Here is a 26,564-nt window from a genome sequence, read left to right on the forward strand (position 1 = left end):
AAGGAAGCAGTCACAGCTTGTGTGTGAGTGTATGCAGTGAGAGTTACTGCGTGGCAACAGCTACAGCACAGCCAGCAGGTCGGACAGAATGCGGGCGGTTCTGTGTCCATACTGTGCTCCCTGAACACAGAGCTCACTGCCCTTTGTCCTGGTGATCTTCAGTAGAATGCAATGGGCAGAGCCTGGATATGCATACACACATCTGTCAGTGACTGCTGAGAGATTTTTATTGTTGTTGTTGTTGTTGTTGTTGCAAAAGCTTTGAACACAGAATGCAGGTATCAGAGGTCTTCTTTTGCCCCAGAAAAAAATCCACGTGGTTTTCTGTTATTGACCCAAAGTTTGGGCTCTGTGTCTTGTGGGCTGACTGAGCTCAGCTGTTCAGTTGAAGAGCTTTTGGAAAGCAGATTTGGACCCTGATCACACATCTTCTGATTGACAGGGGAGCCCTGGCTCCTGGGAAAGGCCCGTGATACAACCGGGAGGTGGGAAGTGCTTTGCATCGTTAGGTAATGTGCAGTCACCGTTCTGGCTTACATCCACCCGATGAGTTGGTGCTGAAAGGTACCGGGTTGTCCAAACGCGTGGTTGGTGGGTGGAGATAAGGAGCTGACCCAGCAAAGGGCTGCTGCCTCCTCCCAGCCACAGGGCAGCGCTTTGCAGCTGGGCAGCGGGTCAATTCACTTGCGCATTTAACGGATGAGATAAGGGCAGCGTGCACTCAGCTTTCTGCTCAATGCATGATGTCGAGGATGCAAAGCCCTTCCGGCCACCCGCTGCTGCGGGGAGCAGCTTGTTCCTTCCAGAGCAAGGCCAGGCAGATCTATTGGAGCCGATGCTAAAAACTGAAAGCAAACCCCGATGCTCACAGCACCCCGCTAGAGAGCACAGCATTGCTGTGCCAGCACCGCTCCAGCAGCGCTGTGCTGTGGGACTGCGCGCCGGGCGGCCGTAGCACCGCTGGGCCGGGGCTGCTCCGTCCCGTCACAGAGTCGGTGTGGCTGGAAGGGATCTTTGTCGATCCTACCGAGCACCTCGTGGGCGTGCCGCGCACAAGGCGGGGCCCGCCCAGCTCCGGCCTGCACGTGTTCCCGCAGCAAACAGCGCGGAGCCGCGGTGCGCACGCGGCGATGCACGCGGGGCGCAGATCCCAGCCTCGCTCTTGCTCGCACCGCGGTCCTGCTGCAGCTACCGGGAGGCGTGCTGGCACGCGCCGCTCCAAACGTGCGGACGGCTCGTATGTGCACGCGCAAGTGCCCGTGCCGTCCATGCATCGGCGCGCGCACGCGCTGCCCCCCGCACGCGCTGCCCCACCGGTGCACGCGCAGCCCGCTCCCAGCGCGCGGGGCGGGCGCGCGCCCTCCCGGAGCAGGCGTGGCCACGGCAACGGCCGCCGGCGGCGCTGACCCCCGTCGCCATAGCGACGGGCCGGGCTGCCGCAACCGCACCTGCGCCTGCGCCGCCGCCCCCGTCCCCCCGCGGCCGGTGGGTGAGCGGCGGTCCCGCGGGGCGAGGCGAGGCGATGAGCGGCTAGCGGCGGTCCGAGGGTCCCTCGGAAGACCGAGAGCAGGTGAGGGGCCGCGGAGGGAGAGGACGGGGTGCGGCGCGTGCCCCCGCCCGGCTGAAGGGCGGCTCCGTGATGGCCCCGCCGCCTGCTGAGGCGGCCGCGGGGCGCCCCGTCGCTGCCCGCAGGGGCGGCGGCCCCTCCGCGCCGTGCCGGGCTGCCGAGCGGAACCTGCGGCCGGGGCCGCGGGGGCGGGGCTGGGGCTGCGCGGGGCCGGGCCGGGCGGCGGAGAGCCGGGGCGGGGGCGATCTGCATTGCAGGGGCGGCGGGGCGCGCCGGGTGGCTGCGCCGTGCGGGGCCGGGGCGGTGCGGACGGATCGGATGCGGCTGCGAATACGGCGCCGGTTCGCCACGTAGCTCGCCCGTAGGCGAAGGTAATCCCGTCGGCTTTGTGGTGAGCGAGGCTCGGCGGGGGGCGTCTGCCTCGTGCGGACGTCGGCGCTCCGGATCCGAGCGCTGCTGTGCGGTTGGGCTGCTTAGCGCTTGGCGGACCGGTCGCGGTGCGCCCACAGCTGCGTGCGGCGGCTTTGAGTCCCGGGCACGGCGCAGTATCGGCCGCTTCATTAGCAGCGTGGACGTTAGCGCAGCTGTGTCGCTGTTTGCTTTCGGCCCTCGGCACGCTGCCGCTCGGTGTGTCTGCAAAGTTCCCCCCCACGCCCTTAAAAACAGACGAAGGTCTCCCGAGCCGCCCGGAGCTGCGTGCAGTTCTCAGCCCCGTCCGTGCTGCGATCGTTATCGCGGGGTTTAATTTCCTTCCTTAAAGCTGTGCCCTTTACTTCGGATTCCAGGTAGAACTGCACGCTTTTAGGGCTGGCAAACTATTTTTTTAATGCGCTTTATCACTTCACTGACAAAAATCAAACTGCTGTGTGTGCTCGAACTCAGAAGGCTGCAGGTATTGAGGGCAGTGTGTTCATTCAGATCTGCGTTACTTGATTCTCTATCAGCAGCGTAGGCAGAATAGAAACTCCCCAGCGCTGCTGTTCCAGAACCTGGGCTGTCGTACACAACAAAACACGCCCTGAACGTTACAAGCGGTGTGGTAGAAGATACGCAGTTGCAGTGATCTTTTGGAGCTTTACTTCCAGTATGGTTGGGCTCCCAGTACTTCTTCCTGGGCTAAGAAACTGTTTTAAAATAGCAAAATATTCAAGGATTGCTTTTGTATCCTTTGTCTTGGCGGTGCCTTGCGATGCTCCTTGGGTAAAGGGAACACTTACGTAATTCATCCTTTTGCTCAAGTTCCCGTCTCACCTCATTTCCCATAGTGAGAAAAGAAAGGAATGCAGAGTGGCTCTGGCTTTGCACAGAGAGCTGATGGCTTCATTTGTCTGAAGCGTTCTGATGCTTACGAATGCTTTGACTCACAAGTGACGGCAGCTACCAGCGTGGGGTTTTTATGAGCTGCAGTTCCCTGATGGACCAACGTATGGGGCAGTGTACTGCTGTGTCTGAAGGTGTGCTCTGACCGGACACACGCTTTGATTGTCATTTTCCTGCTGCTCTGGTTTAAAAAACAAACAGAGAGGGAAGGCTGAGGGACTTTGGTGTTGAAAAAGGCAGTGGCACGAGGCGTGTGGCTGGGCTCCGTGCGGCCTTCAGTGGTGCTTTGCTGCAGTACGCAGTGAAATGCTGTGTGTGCCGGAGCTGCTGCGAAACAGAGAGCAGCACAGAGAGAGGGTTGTGTGCCTCCGTGTGCCTTCTGCAGTGCTGCCATCCATGGTGGTGTGCTGCAGTGAGCTGTGCCGGGTGAGCAGCGCTGCCCTGCTGCCCGGAGCTGCAGTGCCGTTGGCAGGAGGCATGGAGGCCGGCCGCTGCCTGCCCTGAGCAAACTGTGCTGCACTGCAAGGCTGGCAGGGATTGGGACATGCTCATGTATGGGTGCTGGTGGCTGTGCCTCCCTCTGATTGCTTCACTTGTCGATGAGAGCCAGCCTCGCTATGTTTGTACCATCTCCAGTGAATGTGTGCCCTATTTGGCCCTGTGTTAGTTTTTAAATGATAGCAACGTTGTCTTGCAGCAAGTGAGGCCATCTAGCAGTGCCATAGTGGGTGTTGGTCAGGATCCGTGTGATCAGTGAACAACTGTGGTGATGTTTTCCCAGCTCGTTTCTCCTGGTGGTGTTAAAGGGCGTGGTAATATAAATGGGAACGGTACCTTGGTTTGCTGCTGGAAGTGTCCATCTGTGTGGGAAGAGCACATGAATTGTGTCATGAGTGGCAGGGCTCCTTGATGATAGAGGTGTGCATGCTTCCCACACGAGCTCAATTGCTTCCTGCTCCTCACAAAGGTGTGATGGAGCTCTGTATGGTTTTTCAGTCTCCTGGATCCTTGTGTTATGTGGGTGAGGGCACTGGGTGCCCACATCTGTAACTGTCTCGGTGTTCTGTGTGTGTGTGCAATCAGACACGGTATCCTTGCTTACGGGTGGATGCACACAAAGGTAATCACTGCCGCTGCATTCCCAGCAGCAGCTCTCAAACCTTTGCTGCAGCAAAGTGGAGGCCCATTTTCATGTTTCATTGTTGTTCTGAAACAGCCACATTGATGGCTGGCGAAGCAGCGCAGCAGAACACCTGGGAGGACAGGCGCACTCTGCAGCGTGTTGAGCTCACCGGGGGCGGCCGTGCAGTCCGCAGCTGTTGTGGTCATCCTTTTGGGTGGTGTTTCAGTGAGCTTTTAGAATGGGGATGCTTTAAATATGGTTCTTGTGAATTCTTGGTGTGATTCATGTTGTCGATCATAGAGTAAACTTAAAAGAACATGGAGTGGTGTTCGTGAGGGAAAAATTGGTAGCTGGGCAGTGTTGACTTTCCATGGTGGTATTACTTCTGAGCACAGCTGGGGATCATTCTTAAGGCATCCTTGGACAGGAACCTCCCCCGGGCACTGCAGACCCAGCTTTAATTGAAGCTGGAGGATTTTCTTAATGACTACCAAAGAAATGGGGTGAGACTCATTCTTACATGTAACACTTATATTGTGTTAGTCTTGGGGGGGAAACCGATTTCCTTTTCGTTCACCTTATCACAAACAAAAGATACTTCAGTAGGAAGAGGAGCAATATTGCAGTGCTGGGCTGTGACTGCACAGGGGTGCAGCCTGTTCTGTGGCTTCTGCAGGGCTCGGCTGGAGGCTGAGGCCGCACGGAGCTGTGGCTGTGCAGTGCATGGCATGCTGAGGGCAGGGGTGTGGGTGGGTGAATGGTCTGAGAGCCCAGCTGTGGGAAGTACTGCCTGGTTAGAGGCTCCATCAGATGCACAGAGCACTGAGGGGCGACCGTAAATCTGAACTTGTGTAATAGGAGGGGATTGGGCTGTGCTACTGCTGGGGCTGCATCAGTAGGAAAACGATGGTATCGAGTTGGCTCTGGGAGGTAAAGAAAATGTCTGCACAGAAGGATAGCAGAGCTTGAGCTGACTCTGAAGACTGCATGGTTTCCTTCAGGACGTCCTTTGAAATAAGCTGAACAAACACTATTGGGATGGCATAAGTCTCTGGAGATGGGAGAGCTGATCTAAGCAAAGAACAGCTAAGTATCTGTTGGTTGGCATTTTGTCATTAGAGCTACATTTAGGGATGTTTGGTCAGTTCCATGACAGCCTTTAGAATGGAGACTGTCAATATAACGTTCTTCCAAGAGAACTGTCCTTGATTGGTGCTTGAGGTTGCATTTTGTACAGCATACAGAAAGCATTCTGGCAGCTTTTGTCACATTCCAAGGGAGCGTTGGCTGGACCTCAGTGGAGAGGATGATCGCAGCCTGCCCGTATCTGCTGGCAGGGAGCTGAGGTGGCTTCCCACGTGATTGTCACCCCGTCTGTTTTGTGTAGTGGATACCAAGCGGGTGTTTTTAATAATGCAGTCAGCTGGGCTTCGTTCCAGTGGTTTCCTTTAGGCTGTGTCTAAAACCATAGATGAGCATCTCCTGGATCTTCCCTTGCAGTGGGGCGTAGGTACGCTCTGATCTTGTGCACCGGCACCTAACACGCAGCCCGAAAATAACACTCACTTGGTTGATGTATTTGGACCTCCATGCAAGTGCCTGTGATCAGAAAAGGCCCACAGCCTGCTCAGCTTCCACAAGGCAACATTTGTCTGTTGAAATGCTAGCAGTTATTCGTGATGAATGTGTGATGAAGTTGTGCATTGGGATCTCTTGTTCATAGCCCTAATCTGAGCTGTCTCCAGATGTACATCTGCAGCTATACCTAGCGGAGTTTTGTGATGGCTGTGATGCTGGGAAATGATAAATAGTGCATGTGCAAGGATGGAATGCAGCATGCCGTATGGATAAAGCTTGGGAAGTGGGTTTTGGTGCTGGCCTCACTGTGGAAGGGGAGGGCTGTGTTACTGTTGTGGTGTCAGACACTGCACTGCCTCTTTTAATGCTTTGTCATCTTTATCCAATGACACATGCAGCCCTACCTGCAGTTTGTCAGGTAGGGATGGTGGCTCAATGTGGTAGCTATGCACCACACAATACCTTTTGTATGGGAACATTGAAAATGTGAAATAAATGAAAAAGCGCTGGAGAGGAAGGAGGAAAAACCATGGTGACAGAGCTGTTCTGTGGTGTATGCAGTCACTGCTTTCTTTCCAGCACTGGCTTAATCTGTCTGATGAAATCCAGCCAGAAGTTGGCTGCTTTGAAATCTGTCCCACTGATTTCCATGGTGAGGGTGAAGATGGCTCAACTGGGCTGTTGAGGACTTGGCTGACACCTGCATTTTTACTCATCTTTCACTTTTTGATTGTAGCCAATGCATGTTCATTATGGTTTGGAAGAGCAGGAGATAGGAGTTTATTGCAATCTCGAAACTGCATTATAGGATTCCCTCTTAGTATGGTGTTTTCTGGAGGGAGCACCAGCAGTGCCCCACCTGTGGAGCTCCTGCTCTGGGTGTGCTGGGTATGGCCATGCTGAGAGGACTGTACCCTCTGAGGTCAGCTGGGCTGCTGGCCTGCTTTACTGTGCATCTTGCCCATGTTTCCAGTCGTCCTGTGTCCAGTTTGGCTGTGTTCTCTCTAGGGGATGTGATGCTATTCTAGGAAGATAAGTATTTTCTTAGTAGCTGGCTTCTGCTTTGTTAGTTTGGCCCGCTCTCTAGTTAGGTACTGGCTAAAAAGTTCCTATGGGGAAAAATAAGAAGTGGGGAAAACACATGTGATCCACTGGCGTGTGAGAGCTGTTCAGACTGCAGGTGTGAATGCTTCTGCAGCTGAGCTTAGAAGGAAATTCCTATTGTACAGATGAGGGAGGAAAAGCACTGGAGCTGCTGTCCATAAATGCTGTGCTGTGACCGTACCACGGGGCACTCCTTCCTACAGCCTCTGCGGTGGCTGCAGGTGGCCTGGGGGAATGCCAGCCCTCTCATCTCCATCCTTAGGAGGGAGGGACTGCTTACAGAGGGGCTGCAGCTGAAACTCATCATAGTGGATTGGTTTAATTGCACTCACTGATTAACTTACCAGTGCTGCAGGGGAAATGATGCTCTGGTGCTGATCATTTTTATCTTCTGTCTTAGCCTGTAAAGCTAGCCTGCCTCCGATTATTTTTCTTCAGACCAGATTATCCTGGTGTGATCTTTAACATACAAGATACCAAAATGGAAAAATAGATGAAGAGATTAACTGCGACAGTTTGTTCTGCTTCTTCTCACATTGGAAGTAGGTTAAAAATATGTGTATTTTTCAGGAGTTGAGTTGTCAATACTTCTCTTTTTTGTTTGTTGCTGGGGATGAAGCTGTTGTCTCTTGAGGTGATGATTACAGACCCTAAACCTGGCAACAGTGAGTAGCCATTGAAGTAGTGAAGGTTTTGTAGTGTCCTGTATAGGCTGTTTGGTTACTTAGCACTGCTGCTCAGAGTGGTTTTCAGAGACTACATTTGATAAACGTCCCTCTGAGCGGTGGTGTTCTGTGCAGTCTCAGCTCTGGCCGTGCTGCTGGCATCTGAAGCTGGTTCTGTCCTGCTGTCACACTCCCTTCCATGGAATTGGGAAGGCTGTGTGCACACATTTTTTGTGTTTTCAGATGTTTTATCAGGGCTGTAAGTCTTGACACAGAAGTTCCTTTTGTAATGAAAGATATACAGTTAAAGCAGGGCTGTGTTATCTGTATGAATGACAGAAGCGTGCTGCTTTCTCAGGGTATGTGTTCTACTTATTTTAAATGTGTAGAATGAAATTTATGTCATAAAACTACATACCAAAAAAGAGCACAATGGAAAACGTTTTACATAGCAATATGAACCAATTGTGGTTGCCTGTGTCCCCTGCTAGGGAATAGAATTAAGATCTGTCACTTGCACAACGTGGGGTCCCACAGTTGCACAGGGTTGTCCAGGCAGCGAGAATCCTGATTCTTACCTTTGTAGTCTAAATCATGCAACTGCTTTTACAGAACTACTTATATAACTGAACTGAGCCTTAGTAGCGGAATGGCAGATCTCGTGCTGGTCGTGCACCAGCCATGCTGAACCCAGCACTGCCTCCTGTCTCCTTGCTGGATGGTGTGGCACCAGGGCTGGGCTGCGGTGGCTCCCAGCAGCACACCGGTGTCACCAGCTGCCCCCTGCAAACCTGTCCTTGCTGCTCCTGGGAGGAGGCTGCTGTCCTGTGTGGTGCCCCAGGAAAGATGGCATTTCTCCCCCCATGGCCGTGAGATTCCCATCCAGTATGTGCTGTTGCCTACCACCCTGCTCTGCCCATCACCCTGGCTCTCTAGAGCTTGCCTGTTTCTGCAACAGACGTGGTGAAGGCTGAGGTTCTCAGTGAGTGCTTTGCCTTGTCTCTGCTGGCAATTTGGCTTCTCACGGCTCACACATCCCTGAACTCTAGGTGGGTGCTGAGGGAGTGAAATCTCTCTTGCTGTAGGAGAAGAGCAAGTCCAAGACCGCCTCATGAGGCTGAATATGTACATGGGAGGGAGCCGGATGACGTGCATCCCAGGGTCCTGAAGGAAGGAAGGAACTGGCTGATGTGGTTGCTTAGCTGCTTTCCATTGTATTTGGAAAAATCATGGCTATTGGGCAATGTCCCCAGTGATGGGAGAAAGGGAGAAACGAGGACCCAGGGAACTACAGACCGGTCAGCCTCACTTCTGTGAGGCAAGATCATAGAGCAGATCCTCCTGGAAGACATTGTGTTGTGTTGCTTGTTGGTTTTTTTGTCAGATTCCTTTGGCAGTCTGTGTCCCCAGCTCTGCTGGATGTGCGTTTCTTTGTTTGACCTGTGGGTAGGGTGTACTTAAAGCCGTTGTTGCCTTAGCAGGAGCAGCAGTAACAGGGCAGTGCAGGGCCTTCAACGATGCCTCTCAGCATCATACTTCTAACATTTCTATCTTTATTTGAATCTGAGCTCTGGTGCAGCTGAGGGCCTCGTTATATGACTATTCTGGGAGAAAACCCCACTGGTGTTAAGTTTTCGTTGTACTCATAATCTGACAAACAAAAAATCTGCTTGTTCAGTCTTTAAATTAGATGTTCTGCTTGTCCCCCATCTTACAGTGCCACTGAGGCCTGTGTGGGATGCCAGGCTCTAGTGGCATGGGGACTGCACCAGTGCTGGCTGGAGCACAGCTTAGGAAATGCAATAGCAGGCAGCAGCAGCCAGAGAGCTCTGCTCCCAGTTCAGTGTGTATGGCTGCACTCAGCTGCATCTTAATGCAGCATGATTCCTTGTTTTGTATTTCTCTGTAGTGACGGTGCAATTTAGTCCTTTCTTCCGTGTTATTGTCCAGGGATGTTAATAATTCCTGTATCCCCGGAGGTAAATGGAAAACCCTCAACAAGACAGAGGCATTATGGCCCATTTCTCAGAACTCTACTTTAATCTTATAACAGGATTAGTGACTTTGTCTGAAGTTAATCCTTCAAATGTGTTAACTCCAAAAAAAAAAAGAGTTCCCTATGCTGCTCTGGCCTAGAGTTAAATTAGGCTATGTCTGAAATGAGACTACTTCTAATTGAAATAGCATGAAGCAGAAAAACCTTTTACTTTTGTGGCACTTGCTTGGTTGCGTATCAATTCATTAATAGTGTAATTCAGCTGCTTCTCTTGAACCAGGTTGCAGAGTGGGGATCTTTACATGTATCTGCAAGTTAAGTCATTGAAACAATTCTACCTCTGTTCACTGACAGAGTAACTGCATGCCAGGATGGCAACTTCAAACCTGGAGAATCAGCTGCACAGCGCCCAGAAGAATCTCTTGTTTCTCCAGAGAGAACATGCCAGCACCCTGAAGGGCCTGCACGCCGAGATCCGGCGCCTGCAGCAGCACTGCACAGGTACCTGGGGAGGGTGTTGGTGCTGGGTCAGTGCTTGCCTCTTCTCACAGGGACGGGGAAACTGCTGGGCAGTAGAGCCCATCACAGTGTATACTTTGGGCTTATGTATCTCAGGGCATAATGTGTGATCATTAAGCAAAGATTTTTCTGCATTTAAAAAAAAATAAAGCCTGTTACCTTCTTCTGGTTGCTTATATGTTGTTGTTTAAAAAAAAAAAAAAGTAACTCTTTATTTCCCCCAGACCTAACGTATGAGCTGACTGTGAAGAGTTCAGACTTGTCAGGTAAGGAATACGTAGCATTTTTCTTTAATGTTCATGTTAAACTGTATCATGTTTTTTAATGTTTTGCTTTCTCTGTTACAAGTAGGTGAGAATATTTTGCATATGGGATATTGTTGGCTATAAATTCAAATGGTGTAAGAGTAGCTTTCACCTTTCCAGAATCATTGTTGTTGATGAAGTAAATGTAATAAGTGTCCATGGTCTGTATATAGGCTGGTTAGGTCTGGTTCCATGGCTAATGGGATGGGGGGACCCAGGGACCCACAACCCAGGAAAGGGGAAAGGGTAGGGAGATAGGCCTAAAAACAAAACAGCAGCACCAATCTGATGAGAAAAGTTAATTTACTAAGTAAGATACTGGAATGCAAGATAACACAATATAATACAATATAATTGTATGTAGTATATCAAATAATACTGTAAATCACAGTATAATTGTATATAGTAAATCAAATAAAATGAGAGAGAGCGTCCAGAAACTGAAGGCCTTACTCTAATGCTGAAGGTGAGATGGCTAGGGAGCACACACACTGCAGGCATGAGCAGAAAGGGAAAAAGGTGATGTCTTGAGACATGTGAACAGTTTTATCTTTCCCTCTGAAGGGAAAATGGAAACCCGAAGTCCTCTGGGTGCACTGTTCTTCGCTTCTGAGACACGTATACCTGGAACTATCGATGATCCACAGAACTGGAGCATTAACTCTTTAACTCCCAGAGCACTACACGATGTTATGATTTGGAATACTGATAACAAAAATCATAAAACCTTGAGAATAAGTTTAGCAAGGTCACAGAGGTGTCTGAGAGATCCAGGAATAGTGTGTAGAACCACCGACTGCTTTCTTTTAATAGACAGTCAGTTCCCAACAGGCTATATGGGAGTAGGGAACATGAATTTTAGCAGCAGGAGTGAGGCTGTTTTAATTAGAAGTTAGCTGGCATAGCTGCTAGTTAGTTCAGCTGCATTATGTTATCAACAAGTGAAGCAGAGGAATTAAATGCTCCCTGGGAGTAACCTCCTTAATCTGGGCTAGTGCAGGACAGTATGTATCATGTGAGTAAGAGAGAACACGCATATTTAGCAAAGCAAGTGAGGAACTGCATGGGTTCAGCATTATTTCATGATATTGCAGTGCTGCTCGGATGCTTTTCATCACAGGATTTTTAGAGTAGGTGGTTTAATAGTGGTGATCAGTGTTGTCCACTATGAACAACATCGAACAACTTACAATAGAGAGTCCTGTGACTAGAGTGCTTGTTATTGCAGAAATTAAGGCTGCAGATCTCTTCTGAGCAGCTGGGAAAGTGTCTAGCTGTATTAACTAGAGGACATCACCCTATGGTGTGGGGTCAGCCTGTTCCTGAGGGCATGCCCTCACCAATGCAAGATCCCGTAGCTTGGGTGGTGCATAGTGTTCTTGTGAAGAGAAGGCAGGCAGGCTCAGACACGTCAGCCCCAGAGAGACTTCTATAGCAGCAAAGAAAACCCACTCTGCTGACAGAGTCACAGGCTTCAGCCATCTGTGAATGGCCAAAGCTAAAGCTTGAGCCTCTCCTGGTAAGCTAAGACAGCTGTTGCATCGTGCTCACTTGGCATTTGCTGGGACAAATTTGCTGCTTCCTCTTAATGATCAGAGAATTTGCAAAACAGCTCCAATTTGGAACAAGTTCTGCAAGCATAATTTCTGTACTCCCTGTTCTCCTCAATGCATAAAGCATCTTTTAAACTATGGTGAGTGGCACTAACTCTTCACCTTTCCCTGTAAAAGCCATCCTGCTGCTTCTGAAGCTGAAGCAATTGCTACTGTATTGGCAGAAGTTGGTCTTTGGGCTCTTCCTATGGCTTTGGAATGCCAAAAGGAACCCTGCTGCAGCATTTTTCTTAGTGGCTGTTGTTAATTTTGAAATGCTTCTGCTTTTCCTGTTCTTCTAGGAAACATTAGTTCAAGAAGTGATGAACTCAAAAGAAAGTGTGAAGATCTTGAAGCCCAGCTGAAAGTCAAAGAAGCTGAAAATAATGAATTATTGAAAGAACTTGAACAAAAGAATGCAATGATAATGGTGCTGGAAAACACTATTAAAGAAAGAGAAAAGAAGTATTTGGAAGAGTTAAAAATGAAAAGCCATAAGCTCAATATGCTGTCAAGTGAACTAGAGCAGAGAGCAAGCACCATCGCTTATTTAACTTCCCAACTGCATGCTACTAAGAAGAAGCTGATGAGTTCAAGTGGGACTTCGGAGGGGACCCCTTCAGGCAGTCCAGTGTTGTCCAGCTATAAGCCGGCCCCTCCCAAAGATAAACTGCCTGAGACTCCACGGCGCAGAATGAAGAAGAGTTTGTCAACACCGCTCAACCCGGAGTTTGAAGAGGCCTACAGAATAGGATCCGATAGTCGGAAGCTGCTGTTAAGAGAGCACGTAGATGCCATGCCTGATCCCACTCCGTTTCTGTTAGCCAGAGAAACATCAGAGGTCCATCTTATTAAGGAGAGGCCACTGGTTATTCCACCCATTGCTTCAGATCGAGCATCCGGTGAATCGCACAGTCCAGCCCGAGAGAAGCCACACAAGGCACACGTTGGAGTGGCGCATCGCATCCACCACGTCGCGCCCTCCCAGCCTCAGCCAGAGGTTGAAACGCTGGCGGTGGATCAGGTCAATGGAAGCAAGGTGGTCAGAAAGCACTCAGGGACAGACAGAACTGTTTGAGTCAAATCACTGTTGCCCTATTCTGTTGCTGTTTATGCACTGTGATCCTATAGGATAAATAGCACCTGCAGTAAAGTTTCTTTTGATGCCCCATGCATGCCAAACTTCTTCCAGATACATCATTAATAGATTTAATATTGAAACCTACTAGGACTGTGTTCATATGGCAAGGTATATAACTACTAAATGCTGTGGCCAAATCAGGGGTACCTGACTGCTTGCTTCTGAGCACTGCTCCATTTATTGTATCTACACGTGTGGACAAAGGCACATGCTGCAGGCTGTGTTATTAATAATATTAGTGAAAACAAACTTACCTATAAACCTGCAGCAATAGGTATTGGCTGTTAGCATTTGAAATAGCAATGGTTCTTTTGTCTTCACTGTGTATGTAGCACTTACTTCATACACAAACATTAACTTTCATGACAAAGCCTTCCTCACGGTAGCATTGAAAATCCATGCAGCTGTTCATAAACTTTAAAACAAACTAAGGACTTTTTTCCTTCAAATGCTATCAGTTGTGAACTGTGTTCATAGTTTCTCGAAGTCCTGAGAGTCCCAGTAAGCATTGTTTAGTCCTAAATGCTTTGGTTTGTGGCTTTAAGCAAAAAATGAGGAAGAAATGTGGAAAATCACTGTCTTCAATGGTTAATGGTCCTCTCAGAGTATGAACATGTTGTTTTTGTTTGTTTTTTTTTTTAAACTGAATGGCTTCAATGCACATTTTACACACTAGTCAGTCACTACACTGCACTTGTGGCACCTTCCATACTGGCTCAGAGCTCCTTTTTTCAGGGAGAAAATTTCTGACCATCCTGTATGAGAATGGTTCTTTATGCTCTAACCTGCACTTTTATTATAAATGTTGGTTTTTTTGTGATTGTTTTTTTTTTCTTGAGAAGTTTAGACTTATTCAGGGTATCAGTGGACAGTTCTGACTTCTAGTAGCTTAGAAACCTGAGCTGTCCCTCTAAAATGTGTGTACTCAGTTTTAAATGTAACTGACTTAACCACTTCATACAAGAGGAGAACCTGGCATCCTTGATTTTTATCCTAGTCACTTGGGATGCACTTACTTGCCTTGTACTTGTCACAGTTCCCGTCTAGTTAGCAACAGGTAGACCCTGCATCTGCTGTTAGACTACTTGGTTTTTGTTTCTTCATTTTGTTCTTTTTTCTAGGAAAGAAAGGCATACTGAGAGCTGTGTGAGTACGTAATTTTTGGAAAGGACTTTTTCTTAAATTCCGATCAGCACCTCCAGCTTGCCTCTGCTTCACTCTTGTCTGCAGCCTCTGAGTAGGACCAGCAAGAAAAAACAGCTCCCAAATGCTGCTAAGCTTATGATGTGCCTTCAAAAATTTGGAACACGTAACCTTTGTAAAAGCTGATGAAGGATCCCTGCCTGCCCTCTTTCCTTCCCCTTGCCAGCTGTAGTCTGCCCCTCCAGCTTTTTTTCTGCAGCTGTGTGTTGGTGTGTTTCCTTCTGGAGCCTTGGATAACTATTTGTCAGCTTTCTCCCCCTCAAAAAGGCACTGACAGGACGAACAAACCTGTTTTTCCTACCTGTGGTACTGCTAGCTTCCCTGTGCAGCATGATAACTTACAGCAGGGTTGGTCTCAGTCAGAGAGGATCTGAATGTCCACTGACCTGAAGGCCTCCTGTGCCCTGTCCCTGTGCATCCTCACAGCTCAGGCACGTGCTAGTTTGAGAAGCCCAAGAAGTGCACGTCAGCATTGTGCCTTGCCAGCCGTGTGCTAGGATGTGTTTCATGAATTATGGGGAGGGATAGGGAAAAGCTCTGTTCCTGAAAAATGACCGGCTAAAGAAAGTTTGTTATCCTGCAGTCTAAGTGTATTGTACTTACCAGCAGTGTTTTCGGTTTGGGGATTTTTTTGGTGGTTGCCATATATTTTTATGGCTATTGTATGAGTGAACTACCCTGCCACTTGTTCAAGGCTGATGGAAGGCATTGCTTCCAAACCTGCCAGAAGTGATGCTTTGGGCAATTAAAAATGTTTCTTACAACCATACAGCCAAACCTTAGTCTTTGTGTCTGTGAGACTAACAGGAGAAAAAATACATATATATATACATGTGGGAAAGATGGAGTATATTTTTTTCCATATATATATATATATATGAAAATAATATGTATGTATGTATAGTATGTATATGTATATGCATACACATACACACACGCGCGCACACACACACGCCCACTCAAACACGTACGCACACACATGCGCACACTAACACGCAAGCACACTCATGCACACACACACACGTACACACACGCGTGCACACACACGCACGCGTGCACACACACACACACGTACACGTGTGCACACGCACACACACGCGTGCACACTCATGTACACTCACACACGTACACGTGTGCACACGCACACTCACGCGTGCACACACGCTCACGTATGCACACACATGCGCACACAAGCACACTAACACGTGCGCACACATGCACACTCACACACACATACACACTCATGCACACGCACACACACGTGTGCACACTCATGCACACACACACGTACACACGCGCGCACACTCACGCACACTAACACGCGTGCACACTAATGCACACACACACACACGTACACGTACCCACACGCAAACGCGCGCACACTCACGCACACTCACGTGCGCACACTCATGCACACTCACACACACACGTACACACGCGTGCACACGCACATACACGCGTGCGCACACGCACTCACGTATGCACACATGCGCACACTCACGCACACACACACGCGCGCACTCATGCACACTCACACATGCATGCACACTCATGCACACTCACACACACACGTACACACGTGCGCACACACGCACACTAACACACGCGCGCACACTCATGCACACTCACACACACACGTACACACGTGTGCACACGCACATACACGCGTGCGCACACGCACTCACGTATGCACACATGCGCACACTCATGCACACTCACACACACGCGCGCACACTCATGCACACACACATGCACGCGCACACAGGCGTGCATACTCATGCACACTCACACACGCGTGCACACTCATGCACACGCACACACAAGCGTGCACACTCATGCACACTCACACACACGCGTGCCCACTCATGCATGCGCACACACCGGCGCACACTCATGCACACACACACACACACTTACACACGTGCGCACACGCACACACACGCGTGCACACTCATGCACACTCACACACACACGTACACACGTGCGCACACGCACGCACACTAACACGCGCGTGCACGCTCATGCACACACACACGCGTGCACACATGCACACGCACACACGTGCATGCACACTCATGCACACTCACACACACACGTACACACGTGCGCACACGCACACACACGCGTGCACACTCATGCACACACACACACGCGCGTGCACACTCATGCACACTCACACACACGTACACACGTGCGCACACTCACGCACACGAACACACACGTACACGCGTGCGCACTCACGCACACGAACACACACGCGCGCAAACTCACGCACACGAACACACACGCGTGCACACTCATGCACACTCACACACACACGTACACGCGTGCGCACACGCAAACACGCGCGCGCACACTCACGCACACTAACACACACGCACGCACACTCATGCACACACACACGTACACACGCGTGCACACGCACATACACGCGTGCACACACACACGTACACACATGCGCACACTCATGCACACACACACGCGCGCGCACGCTCATGCACACACACATGCACACTCATGCACGCGTACACACGCGTGCACACTCATGCACACTCACACACGCGTGCACACTCATGCACACGCACACACATGCGTGCACACTCATGCACACTCACACACACACGTACACACGTGCGCACACGCACGCGCACGCTCATGCACACTCATACACACGCGTGCACACTCATGCACACGCACACACAAGCGTGCACACTCATGCACACTCACACATGTACACACGTGCGCACACGCACACACGCGTGCACACTCATGCACACTCACACACACGTACACACGTGCGCACACTCACGCACACGAACACACACGTACACGCATGCGCACACTCACGCACACTAACACACACGCGTGCACACATGCACACTCACACACGTACACGCGTGCGCACACGCAAACACACGCGCGCACACTCACGCACACTAACACACGCACGCACACTCATGCACACTCACACACACACGTACACACGCGTGCACACGCACATACACGCGTGTGCACACGCACTCACGTATGCACACATGCGCACACTCATGCACACTCACACACGCGCGCACACTCATGCACACACACATGCACACTCATGCACGCGCACACACACGCGTGCACACTCATGCACACTCACACACGCGTGCACATTCATGCATACGCACACACACGCATGCACACTCATGTACACTCACACACACGCACACTAACACACGCGCGCACACTCACACACACACGTACACATGTGCGCACACTCACGCACACTAACACACGCGCGCACACTCATGCACACTCACACACGCGTGCACACTCATGCACACGCACACACACATCCCAGCTTGAAGTGTTTCTAAGAGGAAATACAACTGCTGACCAACTTACCATTTTTAGATGTGTTTATTGATGGCAGCAGCCCACAGGTGTAGCGCACTGCTGGAAGCCAGCTGTACCTGAGGGAACACTACCCCCACTTTGGGGCTCAGTCTTTGCCTCTTCTTTTTCTTTTTTCCCTCTCTAAAGCGGCGGATGCTGTGAGGACAATGCAGTGCCCAACTCCAACCTGTCAGTCTGCATTCAAAGTGAGACAAACGCCTTGAAGCACCCAGTGGGAAATGTGCTTTGTGGTATAAAGATCAGCTTCAAAAACGAGGCCAACACCCATCGCGTTCCTTCTCTGGGAGGTGGTGTACACTGGTGTCCGGAGGGTATTCTAAAGGGTGTGGAGGAAAGGAGGACACTGAGTCGTGCTCAAAGTACTGCGTGAAAATGGAAGCAAGAGGGGTCTCTAGAAGAGATGCTTGTCTTCAGAAATTCACTCTGAGGAGTGAGGAGAAACTTTATGCTGCAAATTTCACATGCTAATGGCAGTATTCGTGCTGCTTATGCTAAGAGCAAAAGGACTAGCAACTACTGAGATATAACAATAGGAGGAAGATAATAAGCAAATCTACCCCTGTCCCCAGTGGAAAGGTACCTGGAGTTTGAGCCTGTGTGCTTCAATGGGTATTATCTTCAGGATGGGTAACTCCACCACCAGCACTCCGGGCTTGCTTTTTGTTAGGCAGCTGTTCTCTGTGTCCCAGTCTGCCCCTTCCAGAGACAGGCCAGAAACAAAGCATCCTGTAAAGGCAGAAATGCACCATCTTAGGTAAACCAAGCTGCTACAGCAGCGTAAGGCAACTGTTCCTGCAGTAGCTGTGCTGTCCTCAGCACTTAATAGTAATGACAAAACTCATATCCTTTCAAACCGCATCTGCAGGGAGGTATATAACTTACCTGCAGTGTTAGTTCTTATAATGCAGCTGCTAGCTCTGGCTTTAAAACAAATTTCCAATTGAAATTGGCTTAGCTGCATTATGTATGACAAACAGCGTTAGGACTAAATGCTGATTTTCTTGCAGTTTTCTTCTCTACAGTGGATGCTGTCCTCCAGTTATTTGCTTGTGTTATAGCCCAGTTCTGAGCAAGCTTTGTCACTCTGATGGTTACATCACGCTGACAAAAGGTGGACGTTTGAATGTTAGTAAATACAGAAAAGAAGTGACTTGTTATTAACTGAAAGCTGTGTTTGGAAATGGAAGGGGAAAGTATCTGTTTTTGCCAGTCAGGTCTAATCCTCAGAGATGTTTATCTGGCCCTGCATCCCGAGTAATTAGAACACTGCGAGTCATCATAATTTCAAGGATACCTGTACATACACAGTAAGTAACACATAACTGTATTTACCTTTTTGTTTAAATACATTACTTGCAGTATAGATATATCTTTAAAAATTTGCTAGGATAAAGAAGTGTTTTCCTTATTAAGAAAATGCATATGGAGAAAAGAGCAAAGCAAGTTGAAGAAATACATGTATGTGTGTGTGTGAAGAAGCTGGTGAAAGAAAGAAGAGCTCAGTTTACAGTGGCTCAACAGCAAAGCAGGAACCTGAACCTGGCCCATTCCCAGCTCATAACCATGTGGACTGTTTAAAAGCACAACTGCACGTGTTGTCTGCAGAGGTATAATCAAATTAATTCCACTGAGCCAGCCAAGCAGTTTCTCTTTCTCCCCTCTGGCCTCAATTAACTACTTTTTTCCCTCAACTAATCATAAAGTCACTTACCTTGCGTAGGCCCTTCAGTGATGTCTTCTGCAGTCCTGTATTTGGTCACTTCGGTGTAGAGAGTGGAATGATCCAGGGGCCACCTGTTTTTCCTGCAGGTGGCTTGAACAAGAGCTGTCAGGTAAGATTCTGGAACGTGCAGGCCTGAGAGCCACATCACCTTTGGTTCACACTCATTAACCTGTCATCAGTAACAGAAGACAGCCTGCAGTGCTTGGTCTGCGCTCCCACCAAACCTCCTCCTCAGCTCAGAGGCCAATCTTAAAGACTAGCCAGTGGCTTCATTCTAATTCTAGCTGGTGATCGATTGGCATAAGTTCAAATTAAGTTATTTAAAGCAGTGAAATTACAATGACTTCTGTACCCCATCACCAATTTGCACTGCGTACAAAACAGACAAAAAAAGAGCTTTCTGGAGTCCATCCCTTACTCACCCAGGTGTTGTACTGGTTATACCTATCTCTGAAGAAAATAATCCAATTTCCGAGTGTTTTTAGCGTGTCGGGGGCCAGCCGCCTCCAGATGCCAGGAATCTGTCCGTTAAAGAGCGCCCGAGCCACATCGTCCAGCTCACTGCTCATTCCAACTTCCCCAGCCAAGGCCTGGAATGACAGTGACAGTGCTGAGTGCCAGAGCTGAGGCAATTAAAGCCCCAGTTGATTGCATCTGCTTGCTGTGAGCAGCGGTAGCACTGCTCTTACGTACACGCTGCAGTTCAGCCAATGACTTTGCCATGCAAATGATGAGTTTATTAAAACGTTCCAATTCCTGCAACAGCACCACAGTTGTAGGGGATAGGTCCAGTCCAAAACCTTTCCGTATCTTGTTAAGATCAAATACTTCTGGTATTTTGTTTTCTATATCCTTAGCAATGTGAGCAATATATTCGTCTCGACTAACTCCTGTACCAGATTCACCTGAAACAAAAATAGCTTAATGAGACTAAATCTGAAAAAGTATCCCCTCTATCATTAATTTTTATAAGAGAACTTTGAAGGCTGACTCTCTGCCTGGCACCCACTTCTTTACCCACCCCATGCAGCACTGACCTTTGCACCAGCAGACTCCCTGCATGCCCAATGCTTCTGAGCATGTGCTCAACTACTTCCCTGCTGCCAGGGCTCAGCAGCTCAGTTGCTTTCCTTCCCTCTCACTCACTGCTGCCTCTTCTCCATGAGGCCATTACATGTGCTGGCAGGCAGAGCCCAGCTGTGCTGCTGCAGCAACTCCTCCTCAGTGCCAGCCTGTGGGACTCCAAAGGACCCAGACCGCTGCTGTGGAGCTGCAGCATGCTTGGTACCACAATCCCTGCAGTGCAGTTCACCACGTCGTTAGTTCCTATTTGCAAAAACAGTCCAAAGTGGTGGTGGATGTACCTGTTTGAGGCTGCAGCTCAAGAAGATGAGACCATATACCACGAACTGCCTGTGTGTAATACCCAATCTCAGCATTGGCGTGAAGACCAAATACTTCTGGAGTATTAGCGAGGGGCAGACTTTCTATTGCCACTGCAATACAAAAACACACTTACTTCATATTGATGCATATGTTATGCTACAGCTACAAGACCACACATAGTCTAAGTAGAGTTCTTTTACTTAATGCTAATTTACATGACAGAGAAAGCATTGCTTACCAACAAAGTCATCTTTTACAGTCCCTTGGGGAATCCTGTAATCAACCTCATCATTTTTGTAAAAATGAAATGTTTGGAATGTGTCAAATATGAAATCACCAAGGTACTCGTCCATATAGACAGTCAGAATGCGACGATCAAAGCTGTCAATGGCACGGCCACCATACATGACCTAGAAATAATTACACTAATTATATACCACTGGCTTTTGAGGCAGCAAATACAGTTTAAAGTAAGGTCCAAAACATCTTGCTATTGCAATGGCTGCACAGTGTGAGTATAATGCTGTCTCAAAGACCTCCTCTAGCTCCTCAAGGGGAGCTGCTCTGGGCCACTCCTGATAGCCAGTCTTGGTGATGTATTTACGTACGTCCAGCAGTAACTTCCTCAGTGCCAGCTCAGGATCAGCTGTGATTAAATGCTGCCAAATCAGAACAACTTCCTGTAAGATTTTGTGTTACAGCAGCTACTTTGAACCAGCCAGCTGCTACACAGCACATAGCAAGTACTGCACTGCTTTAGGAATACCTGTTTGCACAGCTCTCACATCAGTCACGTTCCTTTGCACTAACAGTACTGTAAAGTTGTGCTGCTCAGTGCCTTCCCTCAGAGGATCCCAAAGGCTCTCTGAGAATTAAGCATCATCAGTCCCCTGTTATGTAATTAACCACAGTGGCCCCTGGTTATTGAGGCAGTGAGAGTAAGTGACTTGCTCAGGAGTTTCAGGACTGCCCAGAAGAGATTCTGAACCAACCCAATGTTATAACACAGCTCAGGGATTATTTAGTGACAATGTAGGCACTCACCTCTCCAATAAGATACTTGAGGCTGCTCCAAGGGATTTTATCATCATTTTGCTGGAAAGCTTTTGTCAAATATGTGTGAAGAATTTCCATGCAGACCTAATAAAGATGTTAAAACAAGATGAGAAGATTCAAAAATCAGCTACACACATCCATGGTTTTACTTAACACAGTTCTTGTTTGAAAACCAGCAATAGTTCCTTCCTCAACAAAACGAATTAGAAAGCACCCATCTTGTTAAGGAAAGAAACCCATAAGGGAGGGTTATAAAATAAATGCATTTATATAAACAATATACATAAATACAAACATAAATGACTGAGAATCTCATTAAGTTTTGTGCTCTTAGTGTGATCAAAATTGACATCATAGAAGATCATGAGGCTACGTGAGTCCACAGCAACAACAAAAAAAGGTTAATATAAATTATATTGCAAGAAAGGATTGAAGCTGGATAGACTGTGTTTTCAAAAGTAATTTGAGCAACTCAAGAACGTGAGAGCTGTGGCCATTATTTTCTTACCTGGAAATCAGATTCATTAAAATCATAAGGTACATTCCAGCCAACCTTCCCAAACTTCCTTCTCTCCTGAACCACGGCATGGAAAAATGCCAACACATAGACTAAGGATTTGAAGGCAGGATGTGGGCATTGCTCCAAGGCTTCTTTGGGAATTCTGAAGTAGGTGGCTCGCATATTCAGTTTCAGACCATTCGGTGGCTCTGTTACAACCTATCAAAACAATCAGGGACACCATCAACTGCTGAATAGCATCAAGAAAATAAACAGTAAATGTATCATGCACAGTTATACGATGCAAGCCTGAAAAAACTGATCAGCTTTCTAAATTCATACCAATATGGGACTTTTCTGTATGTAAAGATGTGCACCTGACCTTTTATCGAGGTTAGCAGAGATGTGAAGAGAAACCTGGTATTATTTTACAAATAGCTGTTATTGGAAAGATTAATGGTTTATCATACTTTTAGATCTACTGAAATATTACTAGCAATTTACATATTTTGCTGTGTCCTACATACCACAACACTATGATGGCTTAAGTCTTTAACATGACTTTTCTAATTATCAAATGAAAGCAGAGTCAGCTTCCTGGCAACACTGTCACAGTGCTGTAAAACGTTTATTCTTGCTGCCCATGGTTAGACCTAGAAGGTGCATGTGTGCAATCTTAAATCAAAAAATACGTTCGTGCTCACTTCTCCCCACTGTGGCATGAAGCAGTGCTGAGGTGAACAGTCCAGAGCTGTCACTGATAAACCAGAGCACACGTTGGGTGGATCAGATACACCACTGCCATCAACTCTATGAAATAAAACTGTTACATTTACAGGACTGGTTCACCACAGCAGAAGTAAAGCAGTCACAAAATAGAAAACCAGAACTGCATCATGGCTTGTGCCTTCAAAATAATCAGCTCAGCCTGCTTGTGATAAATGCTGCAGCCTGAAGTAGCAACTGGAAACCATTATCCTATTACAGTGTCTGCTCCACTGACACTATTGCCAGGCTAGACAGACCTCAGCTCTGCACCAGGAGTGACCCGACTATTTCTGGGTATCTGTAGTGGATACACTACATTCGTGGCAGCATTTGAATGAATGTAAAGAGCATTTGTCACATCTCCAGGTTTACTCACAAAGCTCTATTCTAGAATAACTGCCCTAGGAAAAAAACATGCTTAACAGCTATCATCCAAAGGAAAAAAATCACCAGAAAATAAACATGATGAAAAACCTATCTGGGTAATGAAAACAAAAAGCTTGTACACAGCCCAAGTCAGCATGCTGCATTCAGGCCACGCTCCTCCCCACTCAGTCTGTTCTGCTGAGCACACAGGACGTGCCCTCCCGCTGGGGTTTCCCTCACACAGCACCTTCAGTGACTTCTGCAGTATTCCTATCGGGAAGCCCTCGGTTGGGTCAGTAGTCAGCCAGAGGCGAAAGTCTGGGTGAGGATTTGTGATTTTCTCCAGGGCCTTTTCCAGAGTGATAAGCCACCTCACCAACAGGTGACAGTTCTGCAACATCAGCCACTCTCCTCTAACCACCACATTCTCCAGCATCTGCAGGGCAATCTTAAGAGACAAAAAGAACGATCTGTGAGTAACACTCCCTTTATCATGAAAGCAAACCAACTCTCACGGGTTAGTGCAGGAGACTTCCTCTTGCCAGCAAACATACTCAGTCTTTTAGTTATAGTAGAACACTCCTCCCTATAAATGGAATTGCACCAATATCACAGTCAGTTGCTAAGATACTCTTTTATTTCATTAATCCATTTTGAAATTAAAGTCATGTAGACTACTGAAGCATTTCAAGACACTGAAGTAGTGTATGTGGCCCAGAACAGGATGGTGATCAGAGTCTAACAAGGGGTGATCTAAATGAAGCTACTCAGAGTACTTCCATTGACTGAAATCACAGCAAATTCAGCAGCTGCTAAGCTGTGGATGCTTAAGCCTATGGGTCCATAACAAAAAAAAACCTACAGGAAAGACAGAAAGAGCAGCAGGATTTGTTTTTTGTAACAAACACTGTGACTTCAGATCAACCCATGTCCTTACACAAGGACAGAGTCACTGATGACCCTTTGAAGGGCTACAGAACAACTTCTCAGCTCAACTACTTTTTAACAGCTGAAAATATCACTCTGAACATAAAAACCATAAAAACATCCTAGCAGCCAAATGGCCTCTCTCACATTACAGAAACGCATTATTTCCAGGTTGGCAAATTGTATTCTATTTCCAAAGCACAAATTAACTTCATTTTCAGTGGCGTTCAGAAAGGAAATTTGGACAAGTCCATGAGAATAAAAGCTTGATGTGCAATTCACACACTAACTGAGTGCCCACAGAACGTCCCAACCCTCCCACTGATGTTACCTTTTCTTGGCCTTGTCCCATGGCTAGGAATTTGAGTCTATCCCCTCCAAAGCCTGTCCTCTCAGCCAGTTTCATGAGGTCACTAATGGGATCACAGCCGGGACTTAAGATAAAAACAACCGGTGAGCGAGGACTGCTCTGCTCAAAGATGGCTTCAAAGCTGATCACAGGGGGCTGCACGTACCTGGTAGGAAAAGAAGCACAGTGAGATGCTCTACAAAAAAAAGTACCAATTCTGTGTAAAAGATGGCTTTAATACAGACATCAACATCCATTTCAGACTGCGCATGAAAATAATACAGAGAAAAAACATGCTCCACTGTGTAGGCAAAATACACAAACCATTGACTTACTTCTCACTCATTGTCAGTGTCACATAGTCTGTCACTGCCCGATACACGCGGTCCACTCGGAAACAGCGCAGAAGTAGGAGTTTCTGAAAGTCTGTGAGACTGTTTTGGTACTGCATGGGGAATGGCATCTGCTCCAGAGCATCTGTGTCATACCACTGGCAAGAAAAGGTGGGAGGCAATGCAGATTGAGCAAATGGATATATCAATGAAACTACTAGGAAAAGCAAAAACAATTTGACACCAGAAAAACAAAGAAGAAAGTCAATCCACTGCAAAGAAATTTAGAAAGGTTCAGCTTTTTGAGTACAAAGCATTGGTAGGAAGGTTCAGCCTCTACTGCCATTCCACCACTATCCGCCTCTGGTGCCGTGGGAGAAGGCACTGCTCTCAGAGCAGCCCTCATGTGATTCAGCAGTACAAAAATGACAGTGAAATACTGACTGTTGAAATCTACAGCAAAAATTCCACTGACTAGAACAGGGCAAAGAATCCATCAAAGGCATATGACTGGAAAATAAAATATGTACAGCACAGAAGATTTTGGGGGGTTGTTATTTAATAACAAGAGTCCTAATACTTCTGGAAATAAGCCAGTCACTCAGATCAAGAAGAAAAGCAGTGCCTTGACAGAAAGCGCCAGTGGTGACATGCCTCCTGCAGAGTTCTAGGGCACACTGCATCATACTTGAACATTTAATACCAGAAGAAAAAACAAGGACAGAGAACAGCACTGCAGAAAAGCACGTACATTTTTCCATACATCTGGATTTTTTTCCACATCATCTGGAAGAGATTCAAATTGCTGAGGAAACAGTTCAGACAAGCGAATTAGGTCTTCCCAGCCTTGATCTGGAAGCCAAGCATATGGTTTCTTTCGTGCACTCTTCTCCAGGGAAATATTGCCTAGTCACATTCAGAAACCAAAGTGAACGTCCATGTCGTAAATTCTCTGGTCCATGACCACACATACAGTCCCATCACACAGAGAAACCATTTGGAAATTTGTTTCTGGAAGCACTGTGATATTAAACTGGTCTGCTGAAGTAAACACAGCATTTTAAAAGTGCTTGCAAAAGCCAAAGTTTTATCTTTGCAAACATTTCTATTGATAAGTAGTTAGAAAATAACTAGAGATTATTTTATCTGGTTACATCCCCATTATCTGTAGCTAACACAAGATTGGACAGCTTTTATAGTGAAAAGAGATTCACCTCTTGACTGTTTAACAAAGTGAAAATAGCAATAGCAAAATCCTCAGTCCATGTAAACTAACATATTCCAGCTGACTTCTTGTGCTATCTCTTATCACAACTCATACTTAGTCAAAATCAATCTTCACAAGACCTTCTAGCTACCACCACATGTATATTTCTATACAAATATGTTCACATTACCTTTTAAAAAGAAGTCAAGTTCTTCATGGGGAACTCTATCATCAGCTTGTTCTATCTTCACAGTCATATTAAAGGAGAACAATAACTTGTGCTTCTCAAACAAGCCTATGTTAAAAGGACAACATTTTCAAAAATCTGTTCCAGTCCCACGAGTTTTAGCACCAGTCCTTAGATCTACATCCTGCATCTGGTCACCCCACGAAGATCAAGGTGACTGAAGATGGGGTTGGATCAGGCTTACAGAAGTACAGA

General features: G+C 47.7%; 2 protein-coding genes across 13 annotated transcripts in view; one reads left to right on the forward strand and one right to left on the reverse strand.

Annotated features, from left to right (window-relative positions):
* Nucleotides 1–14,882, forward strand: part of CCDC92 (coiled-coil domain containing 92) — a 46,761-nt gene extending 31,879 nt beyond the window's left edge. Inside the window, exons 1-4 of one of the 3 annotated variants that reach the window (XM_004945530.5) lie at nucleotides 1,465–1,938; nucleotides 9,708–9,854; nucleotides 10,097–10,138; nucleotides 12,072–14,882. In XM_004945530.5, the coding sequence (XP_004945587.1) occupies nucleotides 9,725–9,854; nucleotides 10,097–10,138; nucleotides 12,072–12,847 (948 nt within the window). In that variant the 5' untranslated portion in view covers nucleotides 1,465–1,938; nucleotides 9,708–9,724 and the 3' untranslated portion in view covers nucleotides 12,848–14,882. Of the gene's footprint in view, nucleotides 1–1,464; nucleotides 1,939–9,707; nucleotides 9,855–10,096; nucleotides 10,139–12,071 lie in introns of those variants that run through there. The other 2 variants (XM_004945529.5, XM_040648368.2) reach the window with 2 other exon arrangements.
* Nucleotides 14,883–17,496: 2,614 nt separating this feature from the next.
* Nucleotides 17,497–26,564, reverse strand: part of DNAH10 (dynein axonemal heavy chain 10) — a 52,891-nt gene continuing 43,823 nt past the window's right edge. For 6 of the 10 annotated variants that reach the window (XM_040648371.2, XM_040648372.2, XM_040648373.2 and 3 more), the window contains 14 exons: nucleotides 26,313–26,417; nucleotides 25,667–25,821; nucleotides 24,919–25,073; nucleotides 24,566–24,749; nucleotides 23,555–23,755; nucleotides 22,183–22,392; nucleotides 21,663–21,758; nucleotides 20,857–21,028; nucleotides 20,597–20,728; nucleotides 19,926–20,137; nucleotides 19,655–19,822; nucleotides 19,221–19,401; nucleotides 18,090–18,235; nucleotides 17,497–17,825 (listed from right to left, as the gene is read on the reverse strand). In XM_040648371.2, coding sequence (XP_040504305.1) covers nucleotides 17,679–17,825; nucleotides 18,090–18,235; nucleotides 19,221–19,401; nucleotides 19,655–19,822; nucleotides 19,926–20,137; nucleotides 20,597–20,728; nucleotides 20,857–21,028; nucleotides 21,663–21,758; nucleotides 22,183–22,392; nucleotides 23,555–23,755; nucleotides 24,566–24,749; nucleotides 24,919–25,073; nucleotides 25,667–25,821; nucleotides 26,313–26,417 — 2,264 coding nt within the window. In that variant the 3' untranslated portion in view covers nucleotides 17,497–17,678. Of the gene's footprint in view, nucleotides 17,826–18,089; nucleotides 18,236–19,220; nucleotides 19,402–19,654; nucleotides 19,823–19,925; nucleotides 20,138–20,596; nucleotides 20,729–20,856; nucleotides 21,029–21,662; nucleotides 21,759–22,182; nucleotides 22,393–23,554; nucleotides 23,756–24,565; nucleotides 24,750–24,918; nucleotides 25,074–25,666; nucleotides 25,957–26,312; nucleotides 26,418–26,564 lie in introns of those variants that run through there. The other 4 variants (XR_005840131.2, XM_040648378.2, XM_040648377.2 and 1 more) reach the window with 4 other exon arrangements.

This window comes from Gallus gallus, chromosome 15, assembly GCF_016699485.2.
Source record: "Gallus gallus isolate bGalGal1 chromosome 15, bGalGal1.mat.broiler.GRCg7b, whole genome shotgun sequence".
Classification (NCBI taxonomy): domain Eukaryota; kingdom Metazoa; phylum Chordata; class Aves; order Galliformes; family Phasianidae; genus Gallus; species Gallus gallus.